Here is a 25,713-nt window from a genome sequence, read left to right on the forward strand (position 1 = left end):
AGCGACAATTCTCCAGAGCTCCACTGTCTTGTTTACTCAACAGCAAAAATCAGCTGCATTTATAATGGTTATCAGTGATTTAGAAGATATACTTACAGATTTCCCCTGTTGTCCTGGCTCACCAAGAGGACCTGGACGCCCTTTGTGCCCCTTAAAAATAAATAATCTAGTCATCAAAATAGGATGCACATCCCCATTTGCCCACCTTTAAAATATCTACAACACAGTAATGTTAACTTTGGAGAGCGAGAAATTCAATGAAGAGGACAAGGATGACACAACTGCCTGACATAGATGATAAATACTAAGATAGAAAGATCAGACTGGAATATATTACCGCTAGGAGAGTCACTCACCTTCACCCCTTGTAGTCCTTGAGGGCCCTTTGGACCTGCTGGGCAGTTTGTTGGACACTACAAAAATACCACATTACTGTACATTAGAACATTTCCAATAGTCTACAATATAGTGTACAAAATAGATAAATATGAGACCAGAGGGACAAACTTGTGTTGACTCCCAGTTCATGTTTACTGTTCAATATATTAATTTACTGAGCTAGCAGGAGATGCTCAGCACACACTTTCAATCCAGTGTATGTGAAGAGACAACAGTGATGAAATGTGGAGAAAACACAGGCATACTCCTACAATGCTAAATAGAGAAACTGGCCTTGGGATTACATAAGCAATTCGACCTTTATCATTATCAGCACCTAGTGGGAATTGTATATGAAGGTGGCAAAGACAAGGGCAGGGCACTGAGGCTGTTTCATCCAGCTTTGTGACATTGTGCTCCCAGGGTTGTGTCTATAACGAGGGAACCTGATACAGCTGTCTCATGCATTATGCTTTTGAGGTCAGCAAAGTCATTTATTATTTATTCTCTTATGCAAAAGTCTAAATTAGTGCTTGTTATCTTTTCCTGGTAGATCAAATAATGCCTTTAAACGAACATGTTTGTCTGAGGTTGTACAAGTGCATAAAGCTCACATACTAATGTTTAAGGTATTTTGTATAAAGGATTTTAGGAGCTGAAGTCCAGCTGCTGCCTCCAGTAGAGTAGGTAGGCTCCACTCATGCCTATGCTTTGCATTGATTAGTATGGCAGAATAGCAGCACTTGTGGAATAGGGATGCAGTCACCATGGCAACAATCACAATGTCAACAGTCATCATGTTAATGCCACAAATTCTGCAGGAGATGATGTGGGAACTTGGCACAACAGATAATGGTGCTCCTGGCTTTACCCACATATGGAAATGGAGTTTTAATTTTGCATGTCCAAATACTCTAACAATACAGAATCAATTATTGTGCGCAATTAGAGGCATGGTGATAAACTGAAGTCCGCAATAGTACTACCACCTTGGTGGAAGTTATAATTCAGGCAATATCTATTGGACTCGTTTTAGTTAGCCCATTGGCATTTTATAAGTTAATCATGTTGACATAACTAGTATTATAGTTATTGATATAACATTTTAATAATACAGGTTGAGTATCCCATATCCAAATATTCCGAAATACGGAATATTCCGAAATACGGACTTTTTTTGAGTGAGAGTGAGATAGTAAAACCTATGTTTTTGATGGCTCAATGTACACAAACTTTGTTTAATACACAAAGTTAGTAAAAATATTGTATTAAATGACCTTCAGGCTGTGTGTATAAGGTGTATATGAAACATAAATGAATTGTGTGAATGTAGACACACTTTGTTTAATGCACAAAGTTATAAAAAATATTATCTAAAATTACCTTCAGGCTGTGTGTATAAGGTGTATATGTAACATAAATGCATTCTGTGCTTAGATTTAGGTCCCATCACCATGATATCTCATTATGGTATGCAATTATTCCAAAATACGGAAAAATCCCATATCCAAAATACCTCTGGTCCCAAGCATTTTGGATAAGGGAGACTCAACCTGTAATACTTTATTATTTTAGAGGAAAAGTTGTAATAATGAAGTGGTAGTCCACACGTGACAGCAAGCTGTACTGTGAGCTAAGGATTATACTTTTGCAGAAGTGCCTACAGTGATGAGCCCAAAACCTTAAAAATGTGTGAGAGGTCCCGCCCCGGTAAACGCTGTGAACAGTCCCTGGGTGTGATACTTGTTATATTATAAGGTGAGATTTTCTATTTTCATGTTGTCCTGACGAAAATGCCAATATAGTGGTCATTGAAACATTGGGGGTCAATCCGAGTTGTTCGCTCTGTATTTTTTTCTCGCAACGGAGCGATTAGTCGCTAATGCGCATGCACAATGGCCGCAGTGCGACTGCGCCAAGTAAATTTGCTATGCAGTTAGGTATTTTACTCACGGCATTAGGAGGTTTTTTCTTCGTTCTGGTGATCGTAATGTGATTGACAGGAAGTGGGTGTTTCTGGGCGGAAACTAGCCGTTTTATGGGTGTGTGCGAAAAAACGCTACCGTTTCTGGGAAAAACGCGGGAGTGGCTGGAGAAACGGAAGAGTGTCTGGGCGAACGCTGGGTGTGTTTGTGACGTCAAACCAGGAACGACAAGCACTGAACTGATCGCAGATGCCGAGTAAGTGTGGAGCTACTCAGAAACTGCTAAGAAGTGTCTATTCGCAATTTTGCTAATCTTTCGTTCGCAATTTTGATAAGCTAAGATTCACTGCCAGTAGGCGGCGGCTTAGCGTGTGCAAAGCTGCTAAAAGCAGCTTGCGAGCGAACAACTCGGAATGACCCCCATTGCTCTTCAAAATGCTGTGTCGAGTCTTCATTGCTCTGGAGTGCCGCTACCGGTGACTGTATTACATTATCTACTAAGCAGGCACCCAGATAAGTATATCTTTTACTAGGAGTGCCGGGCCTATGGATGTTTATTTATATGTATATATATATATATATACATACAACTGATACACACTGATCATTACACACTGACATTACATGCCTCGTGCACACAGGCCATACTAATATCACACACCTGATACACACTGATCACTCTGATGAAATCGCACTGATATGATATACCTGAAATAGACTGTTCACTACATTGACCTGACCACTGTCCGTAGCTCATCTGTAATATGCTACATGTGTCTAGCTCTCCGCTGTATACTACATGTGTCAGGCTTCCTGCACAGCTCTGTCAGTATCTCTCAGCCTCAGCCCCATGTTGCTGAACAGGAGGAGTCAGAGCAGATTGTGCTGAGCCGTGACTGGAGGTACTTAGCACATGCTCCTGTGACTCCTATGATTAGATGAGATTACAGAGAGCGCTGTGCAGGAAGATCTACCACTACTATATTGTCATTTGAGCAGAACTGTCGGGCTTGCAGCCTTCCTGTGCCCAAGTGCTGACTTGGCAAAACTCTATAATCTAGGACCTGTAGTCTACCCTATCCCTGGAATTTTTCATTTGGGCACATGGTGGGCCCATAGGGCCATGGGCAGTTGGCTATGATGCCTTGTGGAAAATCCACCCCTGGTTCCATGCAGTTCTAATAAGAGCAAGTGTCTGGAAATATTCCACCTGTGATCTGGATACAAATGCATTACATTTTCACATGGCTTTGCAGTTACTGTTTATACAGGTTGGGATCGGGTGACCGGCTGTCGGGTTCCCGGCAGTCAGAATACCAGCTTGCCAGCGAGTGAGGCAAGTGTAACAAAGCCCCTTGCGGGTCCGCTGCACTCATAACACAGCAGCCTCTGTGGTTTGCTGCGCTTGCCACAGGTCCTATTCCCACTCTATGGGTGTCGTGGACACCCACGAGTGGGAATAGTCCCTGTCAGTCGGCATGGCGACTGTTGAGATTTCCAGGGGCCGAGATTCCGGCGTCTGTATACTAACAGGTGGGATCCCGACCGCCAGTAACATGATTACATCCCGTTTATACAAGAGTATTTTCAGATCATTATGCTATTATATTTGACTCAGTGCTTCTTTACAGCATACACACATTAAAATAATTCTATCTATAAGTCTACTACACCTTTTATTTGTCAAAGGTGTCATAGACGGCCACTTGACGTGCACTGTAATCACTAATATCTAAAACTTAAATAGTGTGCCGTATATAGGTCCTCTTGAGTCACTTGGTTAATTTGTTGGCCTCATCAACTCATTATAATATATATTACACTAAATTTGTTAAAATAAATTGCAATGCCTTAAAAAATATATTTTGGGCATAGATTCATGAAGACAGGTAGATGTTGCCCTGGTTCAGAAACAATTGATTGAGCTACCCCCACATAACGCACTCACCAAGAAATCAGCACTGCCTTCCAAGCCTTGGATGTTCGCTGTAGGACCCTGAAATGCAGAAGATGTGAGACTTTATACTGCATGTCATTGACTGAGTTTGCAGGACAAGTTCACTGTGAAATGTTTTTGTCTTATTAGCTATTTCGGCTCTGTGCTCGTAAATTCCCATAATTACACAGACTCATCATTTACTGTTCATTCTCTAATTTAGGAACTGCACAGGGACAATGTGTTATACTGATAGTACAGAGTGTTACAGCTTATAAAAGAGAGAAGAAAAAATGGATAATAAGTTTAATAATGTATGTCAATGCAAATTGCAAAATACAGCAGGGACTATAGGAAGAGACACATATTCTCTGGAAAAACAGATCATACCCTGAAGGTAAATGGAAAAAGGTCACACTCTTATAATAAATGTGAACAATATGCTAAAATAAGCTATATGGAGGTAAATTTATTAATGGCAAGTTCAGCAACCAAATTTCCCTGTGCTACACTGGCCCCCTAATTATAGTCAAAGCAATAGACACCAGGGACATTTATAAAAAAACACACTTAAAAACTTACCATGTCACAAATGGATTAGAGATTTGAGAATAACTAGTAATGAGCATTCTGGAGCATTAGTCGTAAAATTGTGACTTTTGTGTACAGATTTTAATATACGTGCAACCTTCAAACCAACTGAAAATAATTCCATCACCTTCATCATCAGAAACAGCAACACTTGCACCTGCCTATGAGACATGCAGAGATACATATCCCAAATGTGCAGTATATCTGTAAGGGGCATGGTTGACTTGCTTCTCTTACATTTTAACTTTAGCAGTGGTGCAAGTAGAATTTTTTTCTTAGTGGTACTAGGGGAGTGACTACATGACAATAGAGGCATGTACACATTATGCCAAACACCGTAATGCCCATTACACATTATGCCACACACCGCAATGCTTATTACATATTATGCTACACACCATAACACCCATTACACATTATGCCAAACACTGTAATGCCCATTACACATTATGCCACACACCGTAATGCCTTACATATTATATCACACACCGTAATGCCCATTACACAGTATGCCACACACCGTAATGTCTATTACGCATTTTGCCACACACCGTAATGCCTGTTACACATTATGGAACACACCGTAATGCCTTACATATTATACCACACACCGTAATGCCTATTACATATTATGCCACACACAGTTATGCCACTGACACCATTTTATGTCCCACACACAAACATGCCCCATATAAATGATGCCCCAACGGTGGGCTGGTGGTACGTTTCTTAATGGTACTCCATACCATCCGGTACCACCCTACTTTCAGCACTGAACTTTAGTATATCATACATTTATATCTTTGAATGATTAGATTTTCATTTTATATATTATATATCGTTTAATATTTTCCATCCTTATTTCATCGAAAAACTTCTACTTCTATCATCACTTTTATGTCCTAACCCCTTTTTCTCCAGTAATCTTAGCTATCCCCATCATATTCAAATACCCATACATGTCTTCTCCGCCGGTCACCTGACTACATCCAATTATGGGTTGGGGCTGGGAGACCGGCGCTGGGGATCCCGGCGGTCAGCATACCGACCCCAGGATTCCGGCAGCAGAATGCAGGCAGGGCGGAGGCGCAACCGCAGCAAAGCCCCTTGCGGGCTCGCTGTGCTTGCCGCAGGTTCTATTCCCACTCTATGGGTATTGTGGACACCCAAGAGTGGGAATAGCCCCTGCGAGTCAGCATTCTGTGTGCCAGCATTTTGATCGATTGGGATCCCAGCGTCGACATGGTGAATGCCGGGATCCCGAGTGCCAGTCACATGACCACATCCCCCCATTACATCTCCACTACTAAATATCTCAGCACAGCATACACCCGTTATATGTATGTACAACATTACACTACTATATAAACTCTAGTCTACTATATAATCTACAGTCTGTGTTGGTTGTAACCTGCACTAGAAGTCTATCTGGCTACTTTCTACACCCTGCACTGGGTTACATACTACCATCACCCTTCTTCATCTAGACTATACTGATCTCGGATGCTCCAACCTTCCTGAGGACAAAGACTCCTGTACAACATTATCACAACCACCACCAACAGCGATCCGCGGCCACGGACATATAGGTATTACTCAAATTCAAAATATGGGCACAGAATGTGTGTAGATATACAGTGCCACAAATTATATGCAAGGACAGATGGAGCACTCCAAAGATTAGGGTTCATTGATCTTTATGACTTATGCTCCTTCAGTACTCACAGTCATAGACTATGCTGAATGCCCAGCTTTCAGCCTGAACACTTGTACTGTGGGCGCATTCTTTGTATGGCTCAATGACTGTATTCAAAGGTGTGTCCAAGCTGTGCTTGTCATGATTTTACCTCCGTGTACCACGTTCACGTGAAATCTACTGTACCATATTTGTATTTTCTAATGTTGCAGCTTGTATTGCCATAACTACTCTTCTACACCTCTACCTCTCAACAGTACTACGTCTCAAGTGTGAGTCGGCTGCAGGGTAGTTCTATAACAGATTGTTTGGTATAACTTGTGGGATTTCTCTCCCTGCATGCTCAGCAAACAAATGGTGGCTTGTGTGCATTTGACACACTCCTTGTGACTAGAGGGGCAGAAAAGGGAAGGAAAGGTGTATTATACAGTACGTAACATAGGCAGAGTATAGTAATGCTGGCCATACATTAGTGCCGCAATTCCCTTATTCCCTGATCCGAGCCGCCAAACAAATACATAGACTTGCAGCCACTGATTATCGGTGATCCACAAGGGAATTGGGGAAATTCTGCATGGTAAAAATCCCCAAATCCCCAATTTGCCAATCCCAATAATTTTCAGTCAAAATGTCAAATCAGGGAAATCCAATATGTTGGATTTCCACAATTCTCCAACCCTGTCAGAAGCGTAAATTGGGGCAATACATTGTAGATATATGGGCTCCATAAGTTCATGCAGATACCAATCCTACACACCAGCAGTTTTGTATTTCTGCCTGTTAGGAGGTGTATCTTATGTACCTGCTACCGTGCAATAATCACTTTTAGTAAACCACTTGTAGTAAACCAAGGGCCAAATGTAATAGAGTGAGAGTTTCAAAAAGTGAGAGATTTGGTAACGTTTTTCAGGTTTTTTTTAAAGTGGTAATCATTTACACTGCAAAACCAGGTTGATCTTGCTGTGTAAATGATTGCCACTTTTAAAAAAAACTGCAAAACCTTACCAAATCTCTCACTTTTTGAAACTCTCACTCTATTACATTTGGCCCCAAGTGTATATGCTTCCATTCTTGAGTTGGATTCATCCCAAGGGGATGCAGTCAGGATCCCGGCTGTCGGGAACCCAGCTGTCAGAATCCCGACACCAGTCTGACTGCTAACACCGGCATCCAGAAAGGGAGCAAGATCCCAGCGTCGGAATCCTGACAACCGGGATCCCGAATGAGGAGACACAGCTGCAGAGGTAAGCTATGGGGGGGTTAGGTGTAGGCTGCGGGGGGAGGGATATGGCAAGGCAGCGTCCCGGGGGATAGGGTTAGGCTGCCAGGAGGGGTGTTAGAGTTAGGCACCCCACTCGTGGGTTAAGGTTAGGCTATGGGGAGGGAGGGTTATGTTTAGGTTGTGGGGAGGGGGGGTTAGGTTTAGGCACCTCTGGGGGGTGGTTAGGATTAGGCACAAAGGGGGAAGGTTAGGGTTAGGCTGCAGGGAGGGTAAGGGTTAGGGGGTGGAGAGAGTGTAGAACACCCTTACCTCACACCTGTCGGTCTTTCTAATTTTGGTATCCCAGCGTCAGTATTTTGACCGCTGGATACCACACAGCGGGATATCATACTGATCCTATCCCAAGATGTGTACTGACCTGCATATTGGCGGAAGCATGCTGCTTTTCCAGCATTTTTTTGTAACAATAATTTGCATCCATTTTGACAACAATACTGCATAAGCTCCTTTGTGTATATTTGTTTTAGCACACATCCACTTATCAGAGTTTACCTCCTGATTAGTATAATCATGCCACTAAAGGTATAAAGTAACAAAACACTATTGCTATTAAACTTAGTCATAATAATCTATATATCTATATCAATAGTGTTGAGCATTATTGCCTCACAGGCCTGAGGTCATGAGTTCAAATCCTGTCCCAAGAACTGTCTGTGTGGTGTCTGTATTATTATTATTATTATTATTATTATTTTTACTACCAGTTATTTATATAGTGAACACATTTTCCGCAGCGCTTTACTGTATGTAAAGTTCTGTGTACTATGTGGACGCTATATGTAAATAACTTTTAATAATAATAAATGCTGACCACCTGACGGTGTTTAGATAAATAGCACCTAATTAATAGCTAACTTTTAAGTAGAAAATGAGGAACATAAAGTAACAAATCATAATATAAAGAAAACATATTTAACTTCAAAGTAAGCTAATATCCAGTGTATCTCTAATTTTACCTAGTATTTACTCATATTTACTCACTAAAGTAGCCATTCATCCTAGCCAATAGGAATAAGGCAAACAGGCTTTACTTACAAAATAAAAATTGCAATGTACAGACAGAAGAGTTTCTGGAAAAAAAATGTATTCTAGGCAACATGAGGCACACAGCTTAGCACTCTATATCAAAGTTTCCATATTCTTAGTCAATATAAATTATGCATACAATTATTGATATACGTACAGGTTTCCCAGGGGGTCCAGGGGGTCCAGAAGGCCCAAGAGGCCCCTTTATGCCCTAAAAGAAAAATATAACAGAATCTGAGAAAGCAGATTTTATAAAAAGAAAAGAAGACACCATAAACATGTATCACTATTTGCATTGACCCAATAATGCACATGGCTGAATGTGAGGATATAAAACTTGCACTGTTGGCGTAGTGAGCTGGAGGGGATAAAAAAACCACAGTAGGTAAAAGTGTATGATAGAACTGATATACTGCTGTATTCATATGAGCACTGTTCCACCCAAATTATTATAAGGCAAGGGCTAAATGTACTGCATGTACTGTACAGTACACCGGGCCTAATTCATACCTGATTGCTCCTCTGCGAATTTGCAGAGGTTCGCGATCAGATAGTCACCGCTCAGACAGAGTAAAAATCTGCCCCGTGCAAGTCTGCGTACGCTTTGCGAAAATCTCTGCTTTGCGAAAAATCTCTGCTGGTCAGCTGCAAATCCATTCGCAACTCACTCACCATCAAATGATTTTTCCAGTCTGTGCGTAGCCTAGGACCTACTTCTACAGTACGATAGAATCAGGCTGATAGGGGCCATGGCTGACGTCACACACTCTCCATTAAAACGCTTGGACTTGCCTGCGTTTTTCCTGACACTCTCAGTACACGGCCAGTTACCACCCACAAACGCCGGCTTCCTGTCAATCAACTTGCGTACGCCTAGCGATCAAAAAAAGTTGCTGGATTTTTTCGCAGTTTGGCCTTGCGCATGCGTATTACAATCCATACACATGCGCAATCGATCGATAATTGGCCGCCTTGCGAATTCGCACAACAGCGATCAGGTCTGAATCGGGCCCACTATTTTAAAAATACAGATGCCTGAGCCTAACATTTCCGAAAATGAATAGAACCTCTGGGTTGCTTCTTTGGGGAGAACTAGGTACAACAAGAACCATGGTAGGATTACAAACAACCTCTAGTTAGTCAAGCCTGAATAATACATTAGGAAATCCAAAACAAATGCAGCACAAGAGTCATGCTATAAAGCGTCCATAACGTTATTGCAATTAACCATATGTACAACTTATTTAACTATCTTATCACTAGAAATAACCACACGGCTAACATACATTACGAGCATGTCCGCAGGGACAGATGCCCAGAGTCTTCCAGCAGAGGTAGGCCATACTAGCTGCCCTTCACAGGGTATGTGCTCCACAACGGCTTCTTACACCTTATGTGGACACTGGTTTGTAGTGCCTTTCCGCCCAAGGCACCATATAAACAAAGAGTTAGTACGAACAGAATGAGTAAGAGGAGAAAAATGGGGAGGGAGGGACAAACACCATCCTGCAAGATGGATGCCAAGCTCACACCAGCCTTGTGAGACAACACATAGCCACTTCTTATGGTTCCCTGATAGGCCAATCCTGACCAATCACAAAAATTCCCCAAACCTAATCTATCTAGCACAGTTTAAATATTCCAAACCAATTGCAAAAAAACTGAGGCCTCTTATATAGTCTTGTGCCTATACGTCTTATTTTATGGCAGAACAGTTATTTGCTGGGGATACATACTGTATGATATCCCAGCAGACGAGGTGCCGGCTGTCACTATACCAACAGCGGCATACCGTCTGCTGGAATCCCGATGGTGAGGTAGCAAGTACGCTCACAACGCACCATGCCCGGTGGCTTGCTTCACTTGCACAGGTTTTATTCCTACTCGGTTGGTGCCATGGAGCCACCAACCGAGTGTGCAAACCCGGCGGTGGTCGGGATTCCGGCTGACGGTATATCACCAGCAGGCGGGATTCCGACGTCTGTCTCCTGAACGCTGCAATCCTGACAGCCGATATATTGACCGCATCCCATTTGCTGAATATGCTCTTATTTTTAGGTGAGACAACATGACGTCCATTCGGGAGTGATTCAGTGATGCGCCAGTCTATGCACACAATCCCCCAAAATAAGAAGTAATATGTTACCAATCATATAGCCATGGAGACAGGAGCGAAGCACAGTTGCAGGTGATCCTGATAGAGTGGAGCTCTGCAAAGCTTTATTAGCTGCTCAAATGGCCCTGAATCTATAGCACCTGGTAGATGGTGGAGTCAGTATTTTGCATTTCAATCACTTCATTTTCAGGTGCACAACAATTGAACTACCCGCATACTATAAATATGTAAGCCAATCTTTTTACTATGATGAATTCTAAGTATGCAATCTGAGATAAAGGTAGCCTGGGGGTCCCCGTACTTTCAGGAGCTTCATGAAACTCAGATGAAGGTCAAGCAAATACTATACTGGGAAATAAAAGGTTGTGCTTAAATAAATTATGGTTGTACTGCTCCTTGCAAATAATTATTTAATAAATTCACTCAACTGTGTGTCTCACAGTGTCTGTAAAAGAATTATATACAATAAATAAGGCATAGTTGGTGTATGGTTAGCCTTACACATCACTGAGGTGCTGGATTGCGTGGCTTTCTCCCTGGTTACCCGGAATATAAAAATATACTGGTAGGGTAACTAGCACAGCGGTCGCAGTAAGAATTTGGATGCAAAGTGATTGACAGTAAGGGGCAGATGTACTAAGCCTTGAAAAGTGATGAGTGAAAAAGTACCAACCAACTAGCTCCTAACTGCCATTTTTCAAACACTGCATCTGTAGTCCGCTGCTTGTGTATAAAGTTCGCACACCGTACGTCCATTAGTCGCACATTAAACATCTGAGCAAACCTATTGCTGCTCAGAATGTTCGTCGGAAACTAAGCCGCTGGAGCCATCACAACTGCGTATGAAGACACAATGGCTAGCTGTGATGCCCACAAAGCAGTTCCGACATGCCTGTGGTTGCCCAGCCACTCCCCCATTACTCCCATAAATGCTCACTTACTGTCATACACTCTGCATCCAAATTCTCATTGTGCCCACTGCTGATGTATAACCACAACACATGTGCAGTGTGACGCAGACACGTGCAGTGCACTGGCGTAGTGTCCACATTGGAATCACGCCCTCAGTTGTGAATGCAACTGCGTCTACCCCTGAATCAGGCCTAGTGTCTGGTTCTGGAATTCTTCTAAACATGCCCTCTGTGGCTGCGGATCTTTGGGAATGCAGCCTTGTTCACTGATATGCTCGTGACACTCCTATAATACACCCATGAGAAGAGAGCAAATGTATGGGAAGGGTGAAAAGACTGCAGATCTGAGCTGACTCTTCCCCTGCTTCCACCTGAACCATTGCATCCGCAATGTGTTGCGTCCCGCTACTTATTGAGTACATACTGGTGGTAATAACACTGGTATGTACTTGGAAATGGGATTAACATCGCAAAGGACCAGCTAAGATAAGAGCTGTCATTTGCGATAGAAAACGTCAGCGTTTTAGGACCTGGGAGTCCTTATGTGCATGTGCCGTGCGTGACGCAGGGGGGTGCTGTGCGGATACAATTGGATCCCTCTTAGGGGACATGCAAAAAGAATCTCATAGGCTTCTATTGGGTAACGCCACATAAAGATAGCATTACCCACCGGGTTGGTACATATGGAAATGCGGCTAAAACTCTGAAAACAGGATTTTCAGAGTTTTGCCGCATTTTTGAATTTAGTAAATCCCGCCCTATATAATTAAGAAATATCTCACCTTTGGTCCTGTGGCTCCAATTTCACCGGGAAGCCCAACTGGGCCTGTGTTACCCTAAATTAAAATAATACATTGTCAATCTTTTTGCATATTATAATGTTTAATATTGCATGTTATCATTTTTTCAATAAAATGAGATACACTTTATACTTACAGGAAGACCAGCAACGCCAGGTCCCTAATACAAAAATGATAAGAGAATCAGTTGTCAACATCATATCAGGAAAGTATATAAAACTAAAAAGAAGAGACTGGTGTGATGAATAATTATACTCACAGGCTTTCCTGGTGGCCCTGGTAGTCCAGGCTGACCCTACATAAAAGAAGAGTTTATGGCATAGTCATATATTAATCAATATGATCATAATATATGATTTCCTGCATATACAGATGTGGAAAATAACCTAATCTTTGAGGACATCTCAAATAATCAAAGATAATATTTACTACCATAGCCATGTTGGGACATTCCTCATCCATGCCAGGGAGCTACAAATCAAATATCCTTCAGCTTTGTTCATAGTGTCTGTGTCTGCTCAGATAGACAGTGAAATGGGAATGCAGCACAACCTATACTGCTGACCTAGTGGTGCGCTGCTGCAGCACTTACCCAATATATCAACATTCTAACTAGTAGATTCAGATGATACAGGATGACAATCTTCATTTCTGGTTACAGGACTGCTCTGTGACTTAAACCATCTGCCCCACAATTTGGTGGCTATTCCTGGGTTTTAAACAGATGTGTATCTAAGGGTTCAGATGGGATTCGTGCCCCATAGTAAACACTGCAGTCCAGTGAGAGTTGTATAGCAGCTGCCCCACATTGCCAGTCGGCATTCTCTGTTAGTGTGAAGCTACTGGGACCTGATCAGGAGCAGCAGCAGAGCAGAAAGGACACTGGCCAACACTGGATCATGATCAGCCTGTCCCCCAGTCTCCGCTGCCAACAGGCTTATATAGGCTAGCTTACCTTCTACCGCACCCAGACTATTTGTCATAGATAAGGCAGGCAGAAGGTTAGCTAGCCACTAGATGTCTGTTGGCAGTGGATGTGTGTGGGGGGAGGATCATCATGATCCAATGCTGGTCCATGTCCTATTTGCTCAGACAGAACTACTATGTGATTCTTCCTGCTGCCCGAGCAGTGACCCCTTTCCTGGCAAGTGGCATCTTGGCCAATAGGGTAGATATGCCCCTGGTACTAAATATTTCATGTAAGAATATCCCTTAGTCAAGTGTTAGATGGGATACAGCTGTATTTTATAGCATATAATACAGGTATGGGGGTTGATTCTGAGCTGGGAGCACAGCAGAAAACAAAACAAGTAACTTTCCACCTGCACAAAATAATGTTGTACTGTTAGGGGTGCAAATACTTTTTTTTCTGCCAATGTACTGGGTCACAGGGCACCAGTCAATGCAGGGACGGATGTAACACATCGGTTTTATTGTGATAAATTTAGGAAAGCAGCCGGCTTTGCATTGCATGATGGCTTCTGTAGTCCAAGAGCGAGGCTCAGTGCACCATAGTGATAAGGTCCTAAACTTACGCCAAACTGCAAATCTCAGCAGCACACAGGTAACTGTCCTCCTCTTCTACCAGGACTTTTTGGATACCTTGGGTAGGATGTACTAATGTGAAAATGCAGCCAAAAGCCAGTTTTTGGGCTTTGGCTGCATTTTTGATATGTATTAATTTAACACCCGTAAAGTTAAGACGAAAAAGAGAATCAGCTTTCAAAAAGGTGCACTTGTTCCCTTCCACACATTAATAATGTGCGTGTGTTTGTATTGTATTTACCTTTATGAATTACTTTCTGTGTTATTAGAAATATCAACACCCATATGAAGTCTATTTATTTTATTGTGCTAGTATTTTCACATGGTGTGTCATATGTACCCAATAAGGGTTGCAGCAAGCGAAATAACTAAAATCTTTTAATATTTATAGAATAACGTGAGAAATTAAATGAAAATAGTGTGACGATAAATAAAGAAAATAGCTTGAAACCAAGGTCATGTGTTGTCTGTTATTCTGCACTGTATCAATTTTATAATTATTTATTCCAGTATTGTGTTAACCACAAATAACTGTTGTACCTGGTTCTAAAATTCGATAAGGAGTATCATACAATTGTCCTCCTACAAATATGCACACTGTTATTATCAAATGTTTCTATTATGTGTGCATCTTCTTTGCAAACTCCTTATCAAACTTTGCATACTCCTTATCGAATTTTAGAACCACGTACAACAGTTATTTGTGGTGAACACAATACTGCAATAAATAATTATAAAATTGATACAGTGCAGAATAACAGACCACACACGACCTTGATTTTAAACTATTATCTTTATTTATCTTCACACTATTTTTATTTAATTTCTCACGTTATTCTATAAATATTAAAAGATTTTAGTTATTTCGCTTGCTCCATAATCTGCAGTAAAAACAAAAATAAGACTTAAAGCTCTGAAGAGCTACTTCTAACAAGGAAGAATATTATGCAATAGTGACTAGAGTGAAGAGTAGAAGGTATTTGAGGGGAAAGGATGATTCCAAAATCTTCAACGGAGTATATTTTTGCTATTATGCATGAGGTTAGCGAATATACTAATGTTTACTTTGTGATACTCACAAAGTGTCACTGTGAGAAGTGCTACTACAGATAGAAATTAAGAGGCTAATGCTTGGTAAAATAATACAAAGAGAATACAAAGTGAAAGTAAGATTATATAAAGAAAGGTTCTAAAAAACAGCATGATGGGAAGAGGTACAGCACTCACTGACAGACTACCATCACTCACTTACTTTTGAGCCTGGGCGACCTGCTGGTCCAGGGTCTCCTTTGGCTCCTATTAATCCCTGTGAAGAAAGTATATTTGTGGTCAGCACAAAATTCTCTGTGTTAGATATTGTAGTACAGTAAATTAAATTCAGAATAACCCTTCTCTCTACCATCATCATGCTGTTTATTTGTATAGGGTTCATTCACATCTATACACTGTTCATGGTTATTTTGTTTTTTTGTCTACTTTGATGTTTTTTTCTTGTCTCCTTTGAAAACATAAAAAAATACAGTACACTATATTTCTATTGAATGGAATAAATCTCTGCATTGACAGTATAACCCAGTGGTTCTCAAACTTTTTTGAATCACGGTGCTCTAGAGTATCAGAATTTTTTCAATGCGCCCCAAGGCAAAAAGTTTCTTACAGAGGAATTTAGAAATAAATATTAAATTATGTAAATTGTGTTTATACGTGGTGAGGGACAAGATTTGCTTCTCTTTGTCCACATATTATATGACTGACAGCCACCAGAACTGGTGTTGCCTATTACATTGACTACAAATAAATTGATTTGGGTGTGGACCACCAATCCAAGGCACCCCTGCAAGTGTCCTAAGGCATCCCAGGGTGCCACGGCACACACTTTGAGAACCACTGGTATAATGCATCGCATTAACCTTTTCCCAGCATGCATCATTGAGGATACACTGAGATTACACTGAGGATAAACAAAATAAAACAAGTAGGATGGAGAAAGAGGAGTATACATCCATTAATACACATTTTTTTACTTGATACCAACACTATTTTCACACATACGTTTCAATGTGGGAGGAAATAAGTATCATTATTATATATGTATTTGAGGTATTATCAACTTTGAAAGATCGTCTCAAAGAACATTGGGGCAGATGTATCAACCTGGAGGAGGCATAAGGAAGTGATAAACCAGTGATATGTGCAAGGTGATAAAGGCACCAGCCAATCAGCTCCAATATGTAAATTAACAATTAGGATCTGATTGGCTGGTGCCTTTATCACCTTGCACATATCACTGGTTTATCACTTCCTTATGCCTTCTCCAGGTTAATACATCTGCCCCATTGTGTGTAATACATTATGCTGGAATAAAAGCCCTCATTTAAAATAAAAATGCGAAAGAAAGAAAGAAAGAAGGATACATTAATTGGTTTTAGCTGATGTTTATTTATGACTGATTAAACTTGGAGTGCAAGTAATTACAATTTATTTACAATATGCTTATGTCTGTGGGGTTTGTCACTCATAGATGAAATTATGCTGCACACAGGGGAGCGCTAAATCAGAAATCTCTATGTTTACTCTCTAACCTGTACTACCTACGTAAAGGCCCATATAGACGGGCCGATGTGGGAGAGATGTGTGCTGAGCGAACCGCTCATAACACATCTCTCCCGCCACTCAGCACAGCGCTATCTGTGCTGAGCATGCGGGGGGGGGGCGCTCATTTCACCCAGCGGGTGAAGTGAGCGACCCGTTGCAGGCCAATCTAGCACCAGCGATAGCGATGCGGGGGCTGCGCATCGCTATCGCTGTAGGGGGTACACACGGAGCGATCAGGCTTAAATTCTAAGCAATCTAGTAAGGATTGCTTAGCATATCGCTCCGTGAGTACCCCCCTTAAGAATGTCCCAAAGCAGCCGAGTTATGTACCCCTGCGTGTGACTGCATTGCCCAAACACTTTCCTACACTTAGCACTGGAGAATGCACAATGCACAGTGTGAAAACATTCAATGTAACCTCAGCAAGCCAGCATACTTTCAACTCAAAGTTGAAAGTATTCTGTGTATCAGCATGAGGCACATAGTGCGTGGACAGATTTTTTCAAAGACTCATTCGTTAGGAGATTGTGGGCCTGAATCAGAGATGGACCCTATAGCATTTCCACAGCTGATGCGTCTTTGTACACAGTGGCTGCGCTAATATACTGTATGTAAAAGCAGCAGGAGGCATCTGTAGTAGATAGACACCCAATGCAGGCTTTTGTGATCCACTGGTGCATCCAAACATGTAGCATTGGATCATCTGCGTGAACATTGCTCATCTGAGTAACCCTCAGATTACTCAGGATGGCTGGGAAATTCAAATTGCTGAATCCAGCGAAGCTGCATCCGAGAACACAACCACTTCAGCATGCTCAGAAATTGCAGCTGACATTCCCACTTTTTTCTGCAACACTCCCTGCTGTGGCATTGGGGGCACAGCAAGCATTATTGTTGCCTTGGATCTGCACATATGCAGTGCGGCTTCTGCGCATTTGCCAATCCAAAAACATAAGAGATGTATGTAAACATCGGGTTTCCGTACATCTCTGAATTGGGCCCTGTGTCTGATGAGTAGATCTGATAATGAGAAGCAAGCTTTAGCATTTCCCCTGCAGACTTGGATTAAGGACCCTATTCAGCACGGATTGTAGATTCTGCTAAAAAGCACAATCTGCAATCCCTTCTGTAGTGTGCTGGGGGACACCCATCATGGGGCAAGGCCGCCCAGCATGCTAACTCCCACCCCGCGGCTGCGTTCGCAATCCAATTGCGATCGCAATCGGATTGCAGCAATTGTGGATGACCCCCTGCAGCCGCTGCTAGGCTGCGTATGCAGGAGGTCCACCAACATTTTCCCATTGGAGCAGCTGCATGTGACATCATGCAGCTGCACTGAAAATGCCACTAACCTGTCCCTGTTTTCCCCTTTCCGCCCCCACAATGGTTCGTCACCACCCTCGCCCACCCCGCAAACGCCTCTACCTGTCAATCAGGTATAGGTGTTCGCAGCAAATGCGATGCAATCACATTGGCCAGGCAATGCGTCCTGCACGTGCTCACTTGCACTGGGAACGGGATATTGCGGTTGCATCACGTTGCGATGCGACCTGAATAACCCCCTAAGTCAGTTTATTGTTATGGCATATATAATATAACGAGGAATACAGTATACTAGCTGGCCCCAGAACTTCACATGCAAAAATCTCATACACATGAGGTATTCAAACCTAAACTGGTCTATATTTGACAATGGGAGCATGGGCCATAGGTGGATCCCACAGTGTGTCTTCCATCTGATTTTTCTGCTATTCTTTTCAAGCTACCTTGGGCAGGATTCTGAGTCTTACACAGTGTTGATAGAACACACAGTTGGCCGAGCATGCATCCCAGTCACACGGCGCATGCGTCCTGATTGTTAGAGCAGAACAGATTTGGATGCTCGTTCTGTGAAATTCGCGGCCATGTTGCTGTAAGTGGCTGCACCCAAAGACGCACAGCCACTCACACAGGAGGCCATACACATGTGGAGACAGTGCAAGTGCCATATGGGCTGGAGCAAGTTTTGATGATGCGTCCAATGGTGCATCTACAGACGCACCAAGACAGAACTACACCACAACAAGACACTAAAGTGAGTGTCTCGGTATTAAAGCAATCAGCCACAGCAGTAACGTGAGATGCAGACGTGCGACTCAGAATCGGCCCCCTTGTGTGCTGCAAATAAACACCAGGGACAGAACTACCCTCAGTGCAGCAGTGTGCATGCACTGGAGGGGGGTGAGGGGCAGTGTGTGAAGGGTGCCTGTCCTACTTTTTCTATTTTTACTTGTGTTTGTCACCACAAAATTGTTTTCATTGTAAAGGGTATGTGCAAATCTGTTAAGTATATAGGTAATCAAAAACAAGACACAAGTACCCATCATGGAAACAGGACAGTTAATACAAGGTTATAATAACAGTGAGATGTTATAGGAATATTTGAATTTTGTATTATATCATGCAGTAATGACTTGTTCCCTTATGGCACTTTTCTATCCTTCTCTATATTATATAAGTAAATTTGTTTAATGCAGTAAGGCACGTGCTCCCTCAACAGACTATAGATCCATTTAAGATATAAACAAGAATTAAACAGAATTACATAATTATAAACTGCCCTTTGGAACTCGAGGGGGAGTCTGGTGACTGGTCTACTGTATATGGCTTAATCCAAGACTGCTACCCTTGAAGATACAACTAATAAACAGTCACTAAGCAATTTGCAGTCTACTCACATCAATTCCAGATTCTCCAGGGCGGCCATCTGGCCCGGGAAGGCCTGGGTCCCCTTTTGCGCCCTAAAAAAGAGAGGACATTAGAACTTGGAGAGTTATAATGGATTTAGCATTGTGCAATGCCTATAATACACAGAATATTACCATTGTAGTTTCTTCATTTTACACTCAATAAATTGCTATAATTCCTAAGTCATCAATTTATAATTTTAAATATTCTTTAATAAAATTAAAATTTGAGATTATTTCCATGTGTTTTTTTTAATTTTAGCTCCATAGTAAGCGCAACATAAAATGAGTTGTGAATGGTTAATTAAAACAGAAACTGTATTCTGTTCAAGATAGTGACTCTTTGTTAAAACTAAAGTAATTTGTAAAATAATAGGAGATTCCACAAGTAGTTCAGTCAGATTTCCATAAAAAGAGGGGCTTTAATCAGCATGGCAAGCCTTTCCGTATACTGAAGGATTAAACCTTTTATTTAATTGGTACTCACCGCAGGTTGAATTCCTGGAGGCCCTTTGTCACCCTGTGGAGAAGTAGAGCTCAATTAACAAACCATCTCTTAATTCTTCCTGATTGCTCTCAGTGTAACTGTACACATAATTTATCCAACAGAAGTTTAGACACATTGTAATGAAATGTTGGTTGACTCAAATATTTTCATGTAAATTAAGATCAAGCTATTTTGTAACTTGTATTTATAGTAATAACAGATATTTAGCCAGGTTTCTAATGAATAAGATATTGTCAAAAGTCTACTGTAATCTAGCAAAGCAACAATTTAAAATATATCAGTGTAAAGATTCAGCAGATGTAAAAATACATCTGGATAGCTAAAGGGGCAAATCTCCTGAGCAAAATCTGGCTGGACCCACCTGATATCTCCACCCATTCATGAAACAAAAAACTCATGGGGTTAACCAATTATCCGCGGTCAATTACCATGGGCGATTGTATCGCCTTGGGCTAGCCAATTAGCCTCAATAAACTAGTGCTTTTCCCCGGATGCTGGTATTTATCGGAGATTATGCTTCATGTGCCTGAGAATAATCCATGATAAATGCCTCTACTTCTACCCGCGAAAAGTGCAGCGAAAATACATAGGTCCACGGCTTTTCATGAGACCTATGTATTTTACACATGAACAGCTGGTGTTTTTCGCACGAGATAATTAGATTGAGGAGACAAAAAATGCAAAAAACACCAAGGCAAGGCACTATCACAGGTAATTGTAAAAACTTATAGTGACTAGTGTGTCATGCGCTGTATGTAGATACAAATTGAAATTCTAGATCTGAATCCTTACATGGGTTGGGGATAGAATCCTGGCGGCTGGGATCCCGGAGGTCCGTATACTGACACCGGGATCCTGACCATCAGAATGCCGGCAGCGGGCGAGTGATAGAAAGCGCTCGCCACAGGTTCTATTGCCACTCTATGTCAGTCGTGGACACCCACGAGTGGGAATAGCCCTGGCGCAGCTGTCAGCATTCTCATCGGTTGGGATCCCAGCATTGGTATTCTGACCGCCCGGTTCCCAACCGCCGGAATATTAACTACATCCCCCTTACATGAGCATTGTGCAATAATGTGCAGTGTTCCCATAAAATCTCCAGTAATTGCTAAAGGGGATGTTCTGGTGTTTTCATGGCCAGAAACAGAGAGAAAACGAGAAAAGCAGCCAGAACCTCATAGCATATTGGGATTGCAGTAGGGGTTCTAGTGTGGTGCTACATCTGTTACCACTATTGATAACCCAGCATCTTAGTGTCATTGGGATTACTGCATCCTACTTATGTTCTCTAGTTTGTCCACCCACACACCATGTTTCAAATGAGGATGCATGGATATATAAACAAGTTCAATAGAACACAGGAACTAACTTGTACTCATCTAAAGCTCATTAGCGAGAAAAGAGAATCCATCTGTGCAATCTATAAATATCTCCAATCCATGTAGTTTTACTACAGCACAGAAAGAGATCTTTAGAACAAGGTTGCAAACTAGTCAGCATTGCCAATAACTAGGTCATTAGAGGAAATTATTCTCTTCTTATATTGATACATCTGTTGCATGGCTTCTTTGTTATTAGTTTACATGTATCTATGCCACATGTTTGCACAACAAAAAATGTAGGTACAATATACAGCATTTATGTGTATTAAGTTCAACTCTGCCATGCAACACATACATTTCAATGTCCACTGCTAAGCAAGTGACCCTCACTCACATGTACTGCAGCGGATAAAATCAGCACATAAATTGTAAAGGTGGCATTGCCCACAGTGGCCCAATAACCGTCTACTATGGTTATGGGAATATCCTTTATGGTACATACTTCATACATCAATACCCCATAATGACAATGTGAAAAAGTTTTTTTGAGATTTTTGCTAAATTATTAAAAAGTAAAAACTAAGGAATCACATGTACATAAGTATTCACAGCCTTTGCTCAATACTTTGTTGATGCACCTTTGGCAGCAATTACAGCCTCAAATCTTTTTGAATATGATGCCACAATCTTGGCACACCTATCTTTGGGCAGTTTCTCCCATTCCTCTTTGCAGCACCTCTCAAGCTCCATCAGGTTGGATGGGAAGCGTCGGTGCACAGCCATTTTCAGATCTCTCCAGAGATGTTCAATTCAAGTTCGGATTCAAGTCTGGGCTCTGGCTGGGCCACTCAAGGACATTCACAGAGTTGTCTTAAAGCCACTCCTTTGATATCTTGGCTGTGTGCTTAGGGTCGTTGTCCTGCTGAAAGATGAACCATCGCCGCAGTCTGAGGTCAAGAGCGCTCTGGAGCAGGTTTTCTTCCAGGATGTCTCTGTACATTGCTTCAGTCATCTTTCCCTCCATCCTGACTAGTCTCCCAGTTCCTGCCGCTGAAAAACATCCCCACAGCATGATGCTGCCACCACCATGCTTCACTGTAGGGATGGTATTAGCATGGTGATGAGCAGTGCCTGGTTTCCTCCAAACATGACGCCTGGCATTCACGCCAAAGAGTTCAATCTTTGTCTCATCAGACCAGAGAATTTTGCTTCTCATGGCCTGAGAGTCCTTCAGGTGCATTTTGTCAAACTCCAGGTGGGCTGCCATGTGCTTTTTACTAAGGAGTGGCTTCCGCCTGGCCACTCTACCATAAGGCCTGATTGGTGGATTGTTGCAGAGACAGTTGTCTTTCTGGAAGGGTCTCCTCTCTCCACAGAGGAATGCTGTAGCTCTGACAGAGTGACCATCAGGTTCTTGGTCACCTCCCTGACTAGGGCCTTTCTCCCCCGATCGCTCAGTTTAGACGGCCGGCCAGCTCTAGGAAGAGTCCTGGTGGTTCCGAACTTCTTCCATTTACGAATGATGGAGGCCACTGTACTCACTGGGACCTTCAAAGCAGCAGATATTTTTCTGTACCCTTCCCCAGATTTGTGCCTCGAGACAATCCTATTTCGAAGGTCTAAAGACAATTCCTTTGATTTCATGCTTGGTTTGTGCTCAGGCATGCACTGTCAAGTGTGTGACCTTATATAGACAGGTGTGTGCCTTTCAATATCATGTCCAATCAACTAAATTTACCACAGGTGAACTCTAATTAAGCTGTAGGAACATCTCAAGGATGATCAGTGGAAACAGAGATGCACCTAAGCTCAATTTTGAGCTTCTTGGCAAAGGCTGTGAATACTTATGTACATGTGATTTCTCAGTTTTTTATTTTTAATACATTTTACAAAAATCTAAAAAAAAACTTTTTTCACGTTGTCATTATAGGGTAATGTGTGTGGAATTTTGAGGACAAAAACGAATTTATTCCATTTTGGAATAAGGCTGTAACATAACAGAATGTGGAAAAAGTGAAGCGCTGTGAATACTTTCCGGATGCACTGTATATATAATATAGCTATTTTGAGAGATATATATATATATATATATTTCTCTATCGTCCTAGTGGATGCTGGGGTTCCTGAAAGGACCATGGGAATAGCGGCTCCGCAGGAGACAGGGCACAAAAAGTAAAGCTTTTCCGATCAGGTGGTGTGCACTGGCTCCTCCCCCTATGACCCTCCTCCAGACTCCAGTTAGATTTTTGTGCCCGGCCGAGAAGGGTGCAATCTAGGTGGCTCTCCTAAAGAGCTGCTTAGAGAAAGTTTAGCTAGGTTTTTTATGTTACAGTGATTCCTGCTGGCAACAGGATCACTGCAGCGAGGGACTGAGGGGAGAAGGAGTCAACTCACCTGCGTGCAGGATGGATTGGCTTCTTGGCTACTGGACATCAAGCTCCAGAGGGACGATCACAGGTACAGCCTGGATGGTCACCGGAGCCGCGCCGCCGGCCCCCTTGCAGATGCTGAAGACAGAAGAGGTCCAGAATCGGCGGCTGAAGACTCCTGCAGTCTTCTAAAGGTAGCGCACAGCACTGCAGCTGTGCGCCATTTTCCTCTCAGCACACTTCACACGGCAGTCACTGAGGGTGCAGGGCGCTGGGAGGGGGGCGCCCTGGGAGGCAAAATGAGTACCTATAAAGGCTAAAAATACCTCACATATAGCCCTAGAGGCTATATGGAGATATTTAACCCCTGCCTGATTTCTCAAAATAGCGGGAGACGAGCCCGCCGGAAAAGGGGCGGGGCCTATCTCCTCAGCACACGGCGCCATTTCCTCTCACAGCTCCGCTGGTCAGGACGGCTCCCAGGTCTCTCCCCTGCACTGCACTACAGAAACAGGGTAAAACAGAGAGGGGGGGCAAATTTATGGCGATATTTTTATATAACAAAGCAGCTATAGGGGAGCACTTATTATAAGGCTATCCCTGATATATATATAGCGCTTTTGGTGTGTGCTGGCAAACTCTCCCTCTGTCTCCCCAAAGGGCTAGTGGGTCCTGTCTTCATTAGGAGCATTCCCTGTGTGTCTGCTGTGTGTCGGTACGTGTGTGTCGACATGTATGAGGACGATATTGGTGTGGAGGCGGAGCAATTGCCAAATATGGGGATGTCACCTCCTAGGGGGTCGACACCAGAATGGATGCCTTTATTTATGGAACTACGGGATAGTGTCAACACGCTAAAGCAGTCGTTTGACGACATGAGACGGCCGGACAATCAATTAGTGCCTGTCCAGGCGACTCAAACACCGTCAGGGGCTGTGAAACGCCCTTTGCCTCAGTCGGTCGACACAGACCCAGACACAGGCGATGACTCCAGTGGTGACGGTGACGAATCAACCGTATTTTCCAGTAGGGCCACACGTTATATGATTTTGGCAATGAAGGAGGCGTTACATTTAGCTGATACTACAGGTACCACTAAACAGGGTATTATGTGGGGTATGAAAAAACTACCTATAGTTTTTCCGGAATCAGAAGAACTAAATGACGTGTGTAATGAAGCGTGGGTTGCCCCTGATAAAAAGCTGATAATTTCAAAGAAATTATTGGCATTATACCCTTTCCCGCCAGAGGTTAGGGAGCGCTGGGAAACACCTCCTAGGGTGGACAAGGCGCTAACACGCTTATCTAAACAAGTGGCGTTACCCTCTCCTGAGACGGCCGCACTTAAAGATCCATCAGATAGGAGGATGGAAGATATCCAAAAAAGTATATACACACATGCAGGTGTTATACTACGACCAGCTGTAGCAACTGCCTGGATGGGCAGTGCGGGGGTAGTTTGGTCAGAATCCCTGATTGAAAATATTGATACCCTGGACAGGGACAATATTCTACTGTCGTTAGAACAAATAAAGGATGCATTTCTTTATATGCGTGATGCACAGAGGGATATATGCACACTGGCATCACGGGTAAGTGCTATGTCCATTTCGGCCAGAAGAGCTTTATGGACGCGACAGTGGACAGGCGATGCGGATTCAAAACGGCATATGGAAGTTTTGCCGTATAAGGGGGAGGAGTTATTTGGAGTCGGTCTATCAGATTTGGTGGCCACGGCTACAGCCGGGAAATCCACCTTTCTACCTCAAGTCACTCCCCAACAGAAAAAGGCACCGACTTTTCAACCGCAGCCCTTTCGTTCCTTTAAAAATAAGAGAGCAAAGGGCTATTCATATTTGCCACGAGGCAAAGGTCGAGGGAAGAGACAGCAACACGCAGCTCCTTCCCAGGATCAGAAGCCCTCCCCGGCTTCTACAAAAGCCTCAGCATGACGCTGGGGCTTCTCAAGCGGACTCGGGGACGGTGG

The 25,713-nt window shown here is 42.6% G+C and overlaps 1 protein-coding gene across 1 annotated transcript in view; it reads right to left on the reverse strand.

The window, feature by feature from the left end:
- COL9A2 (collagen type IX alpha 2 chain) overlaps positions 1-25,713 on the reverse strand; it is a 109,460-nt gene that overhangs the window by 60,430 nt on the left and 23,317 nt on the right. Inside the window, exons 3-12 of the mRNA XM_063954207.1 lie at positions 20,015-20,047; positions 19,519-19,581; positions 15,459-15,512; positions 12,921-12,956; positions 12,798-12,821; positions 12,644-12,697; positions 8,992-9,045; positions 4,252-4,299; positions 357-413; positions 97-150 (exon numbers count right to left, since the gene is read on the reverse strand). Coding sequence (XP_063810277.1) covers positions 97-150; positions 357-413; positions 4,252-4,299; positions 8,992-9,045; positions 12,644-12,697; positions 12,798-12,821; positions 12,921-12,956; positions 15,459-15,512; positions 19,519-19,581; positions 20,015-20,047 — 477 coding nt within the window. The remainder of the gene's footprint in view (positions 1-96; positions 151-356; positions 414-4,251; positions 4,300-8,991; positions 9,046-12,643; positions 12,698-12,797; positions 12,822-12,920; positions 12,957-15,458; positions 15,513-19,518; positions 19,582-20,014; positions 20,048-25,713) is intronic.

The sequence above is a fragment of the Pseudophryne corroboree genome, chromosome 2 (genome assembly GCF_028390025.1).
Source record: "Pseudophryne corroboree isolate aPseCor3 chromosome 2, aPseCor3.hap2, whole genome shotgun sequence".
In the NCBI taxonomy this organism is placed as follows: Eukaryota; Metazoa; Chordata; class Amphibia; order Anura; family Myobatrachidae; genus Pseudophryne; species Pseudophryne corroboree.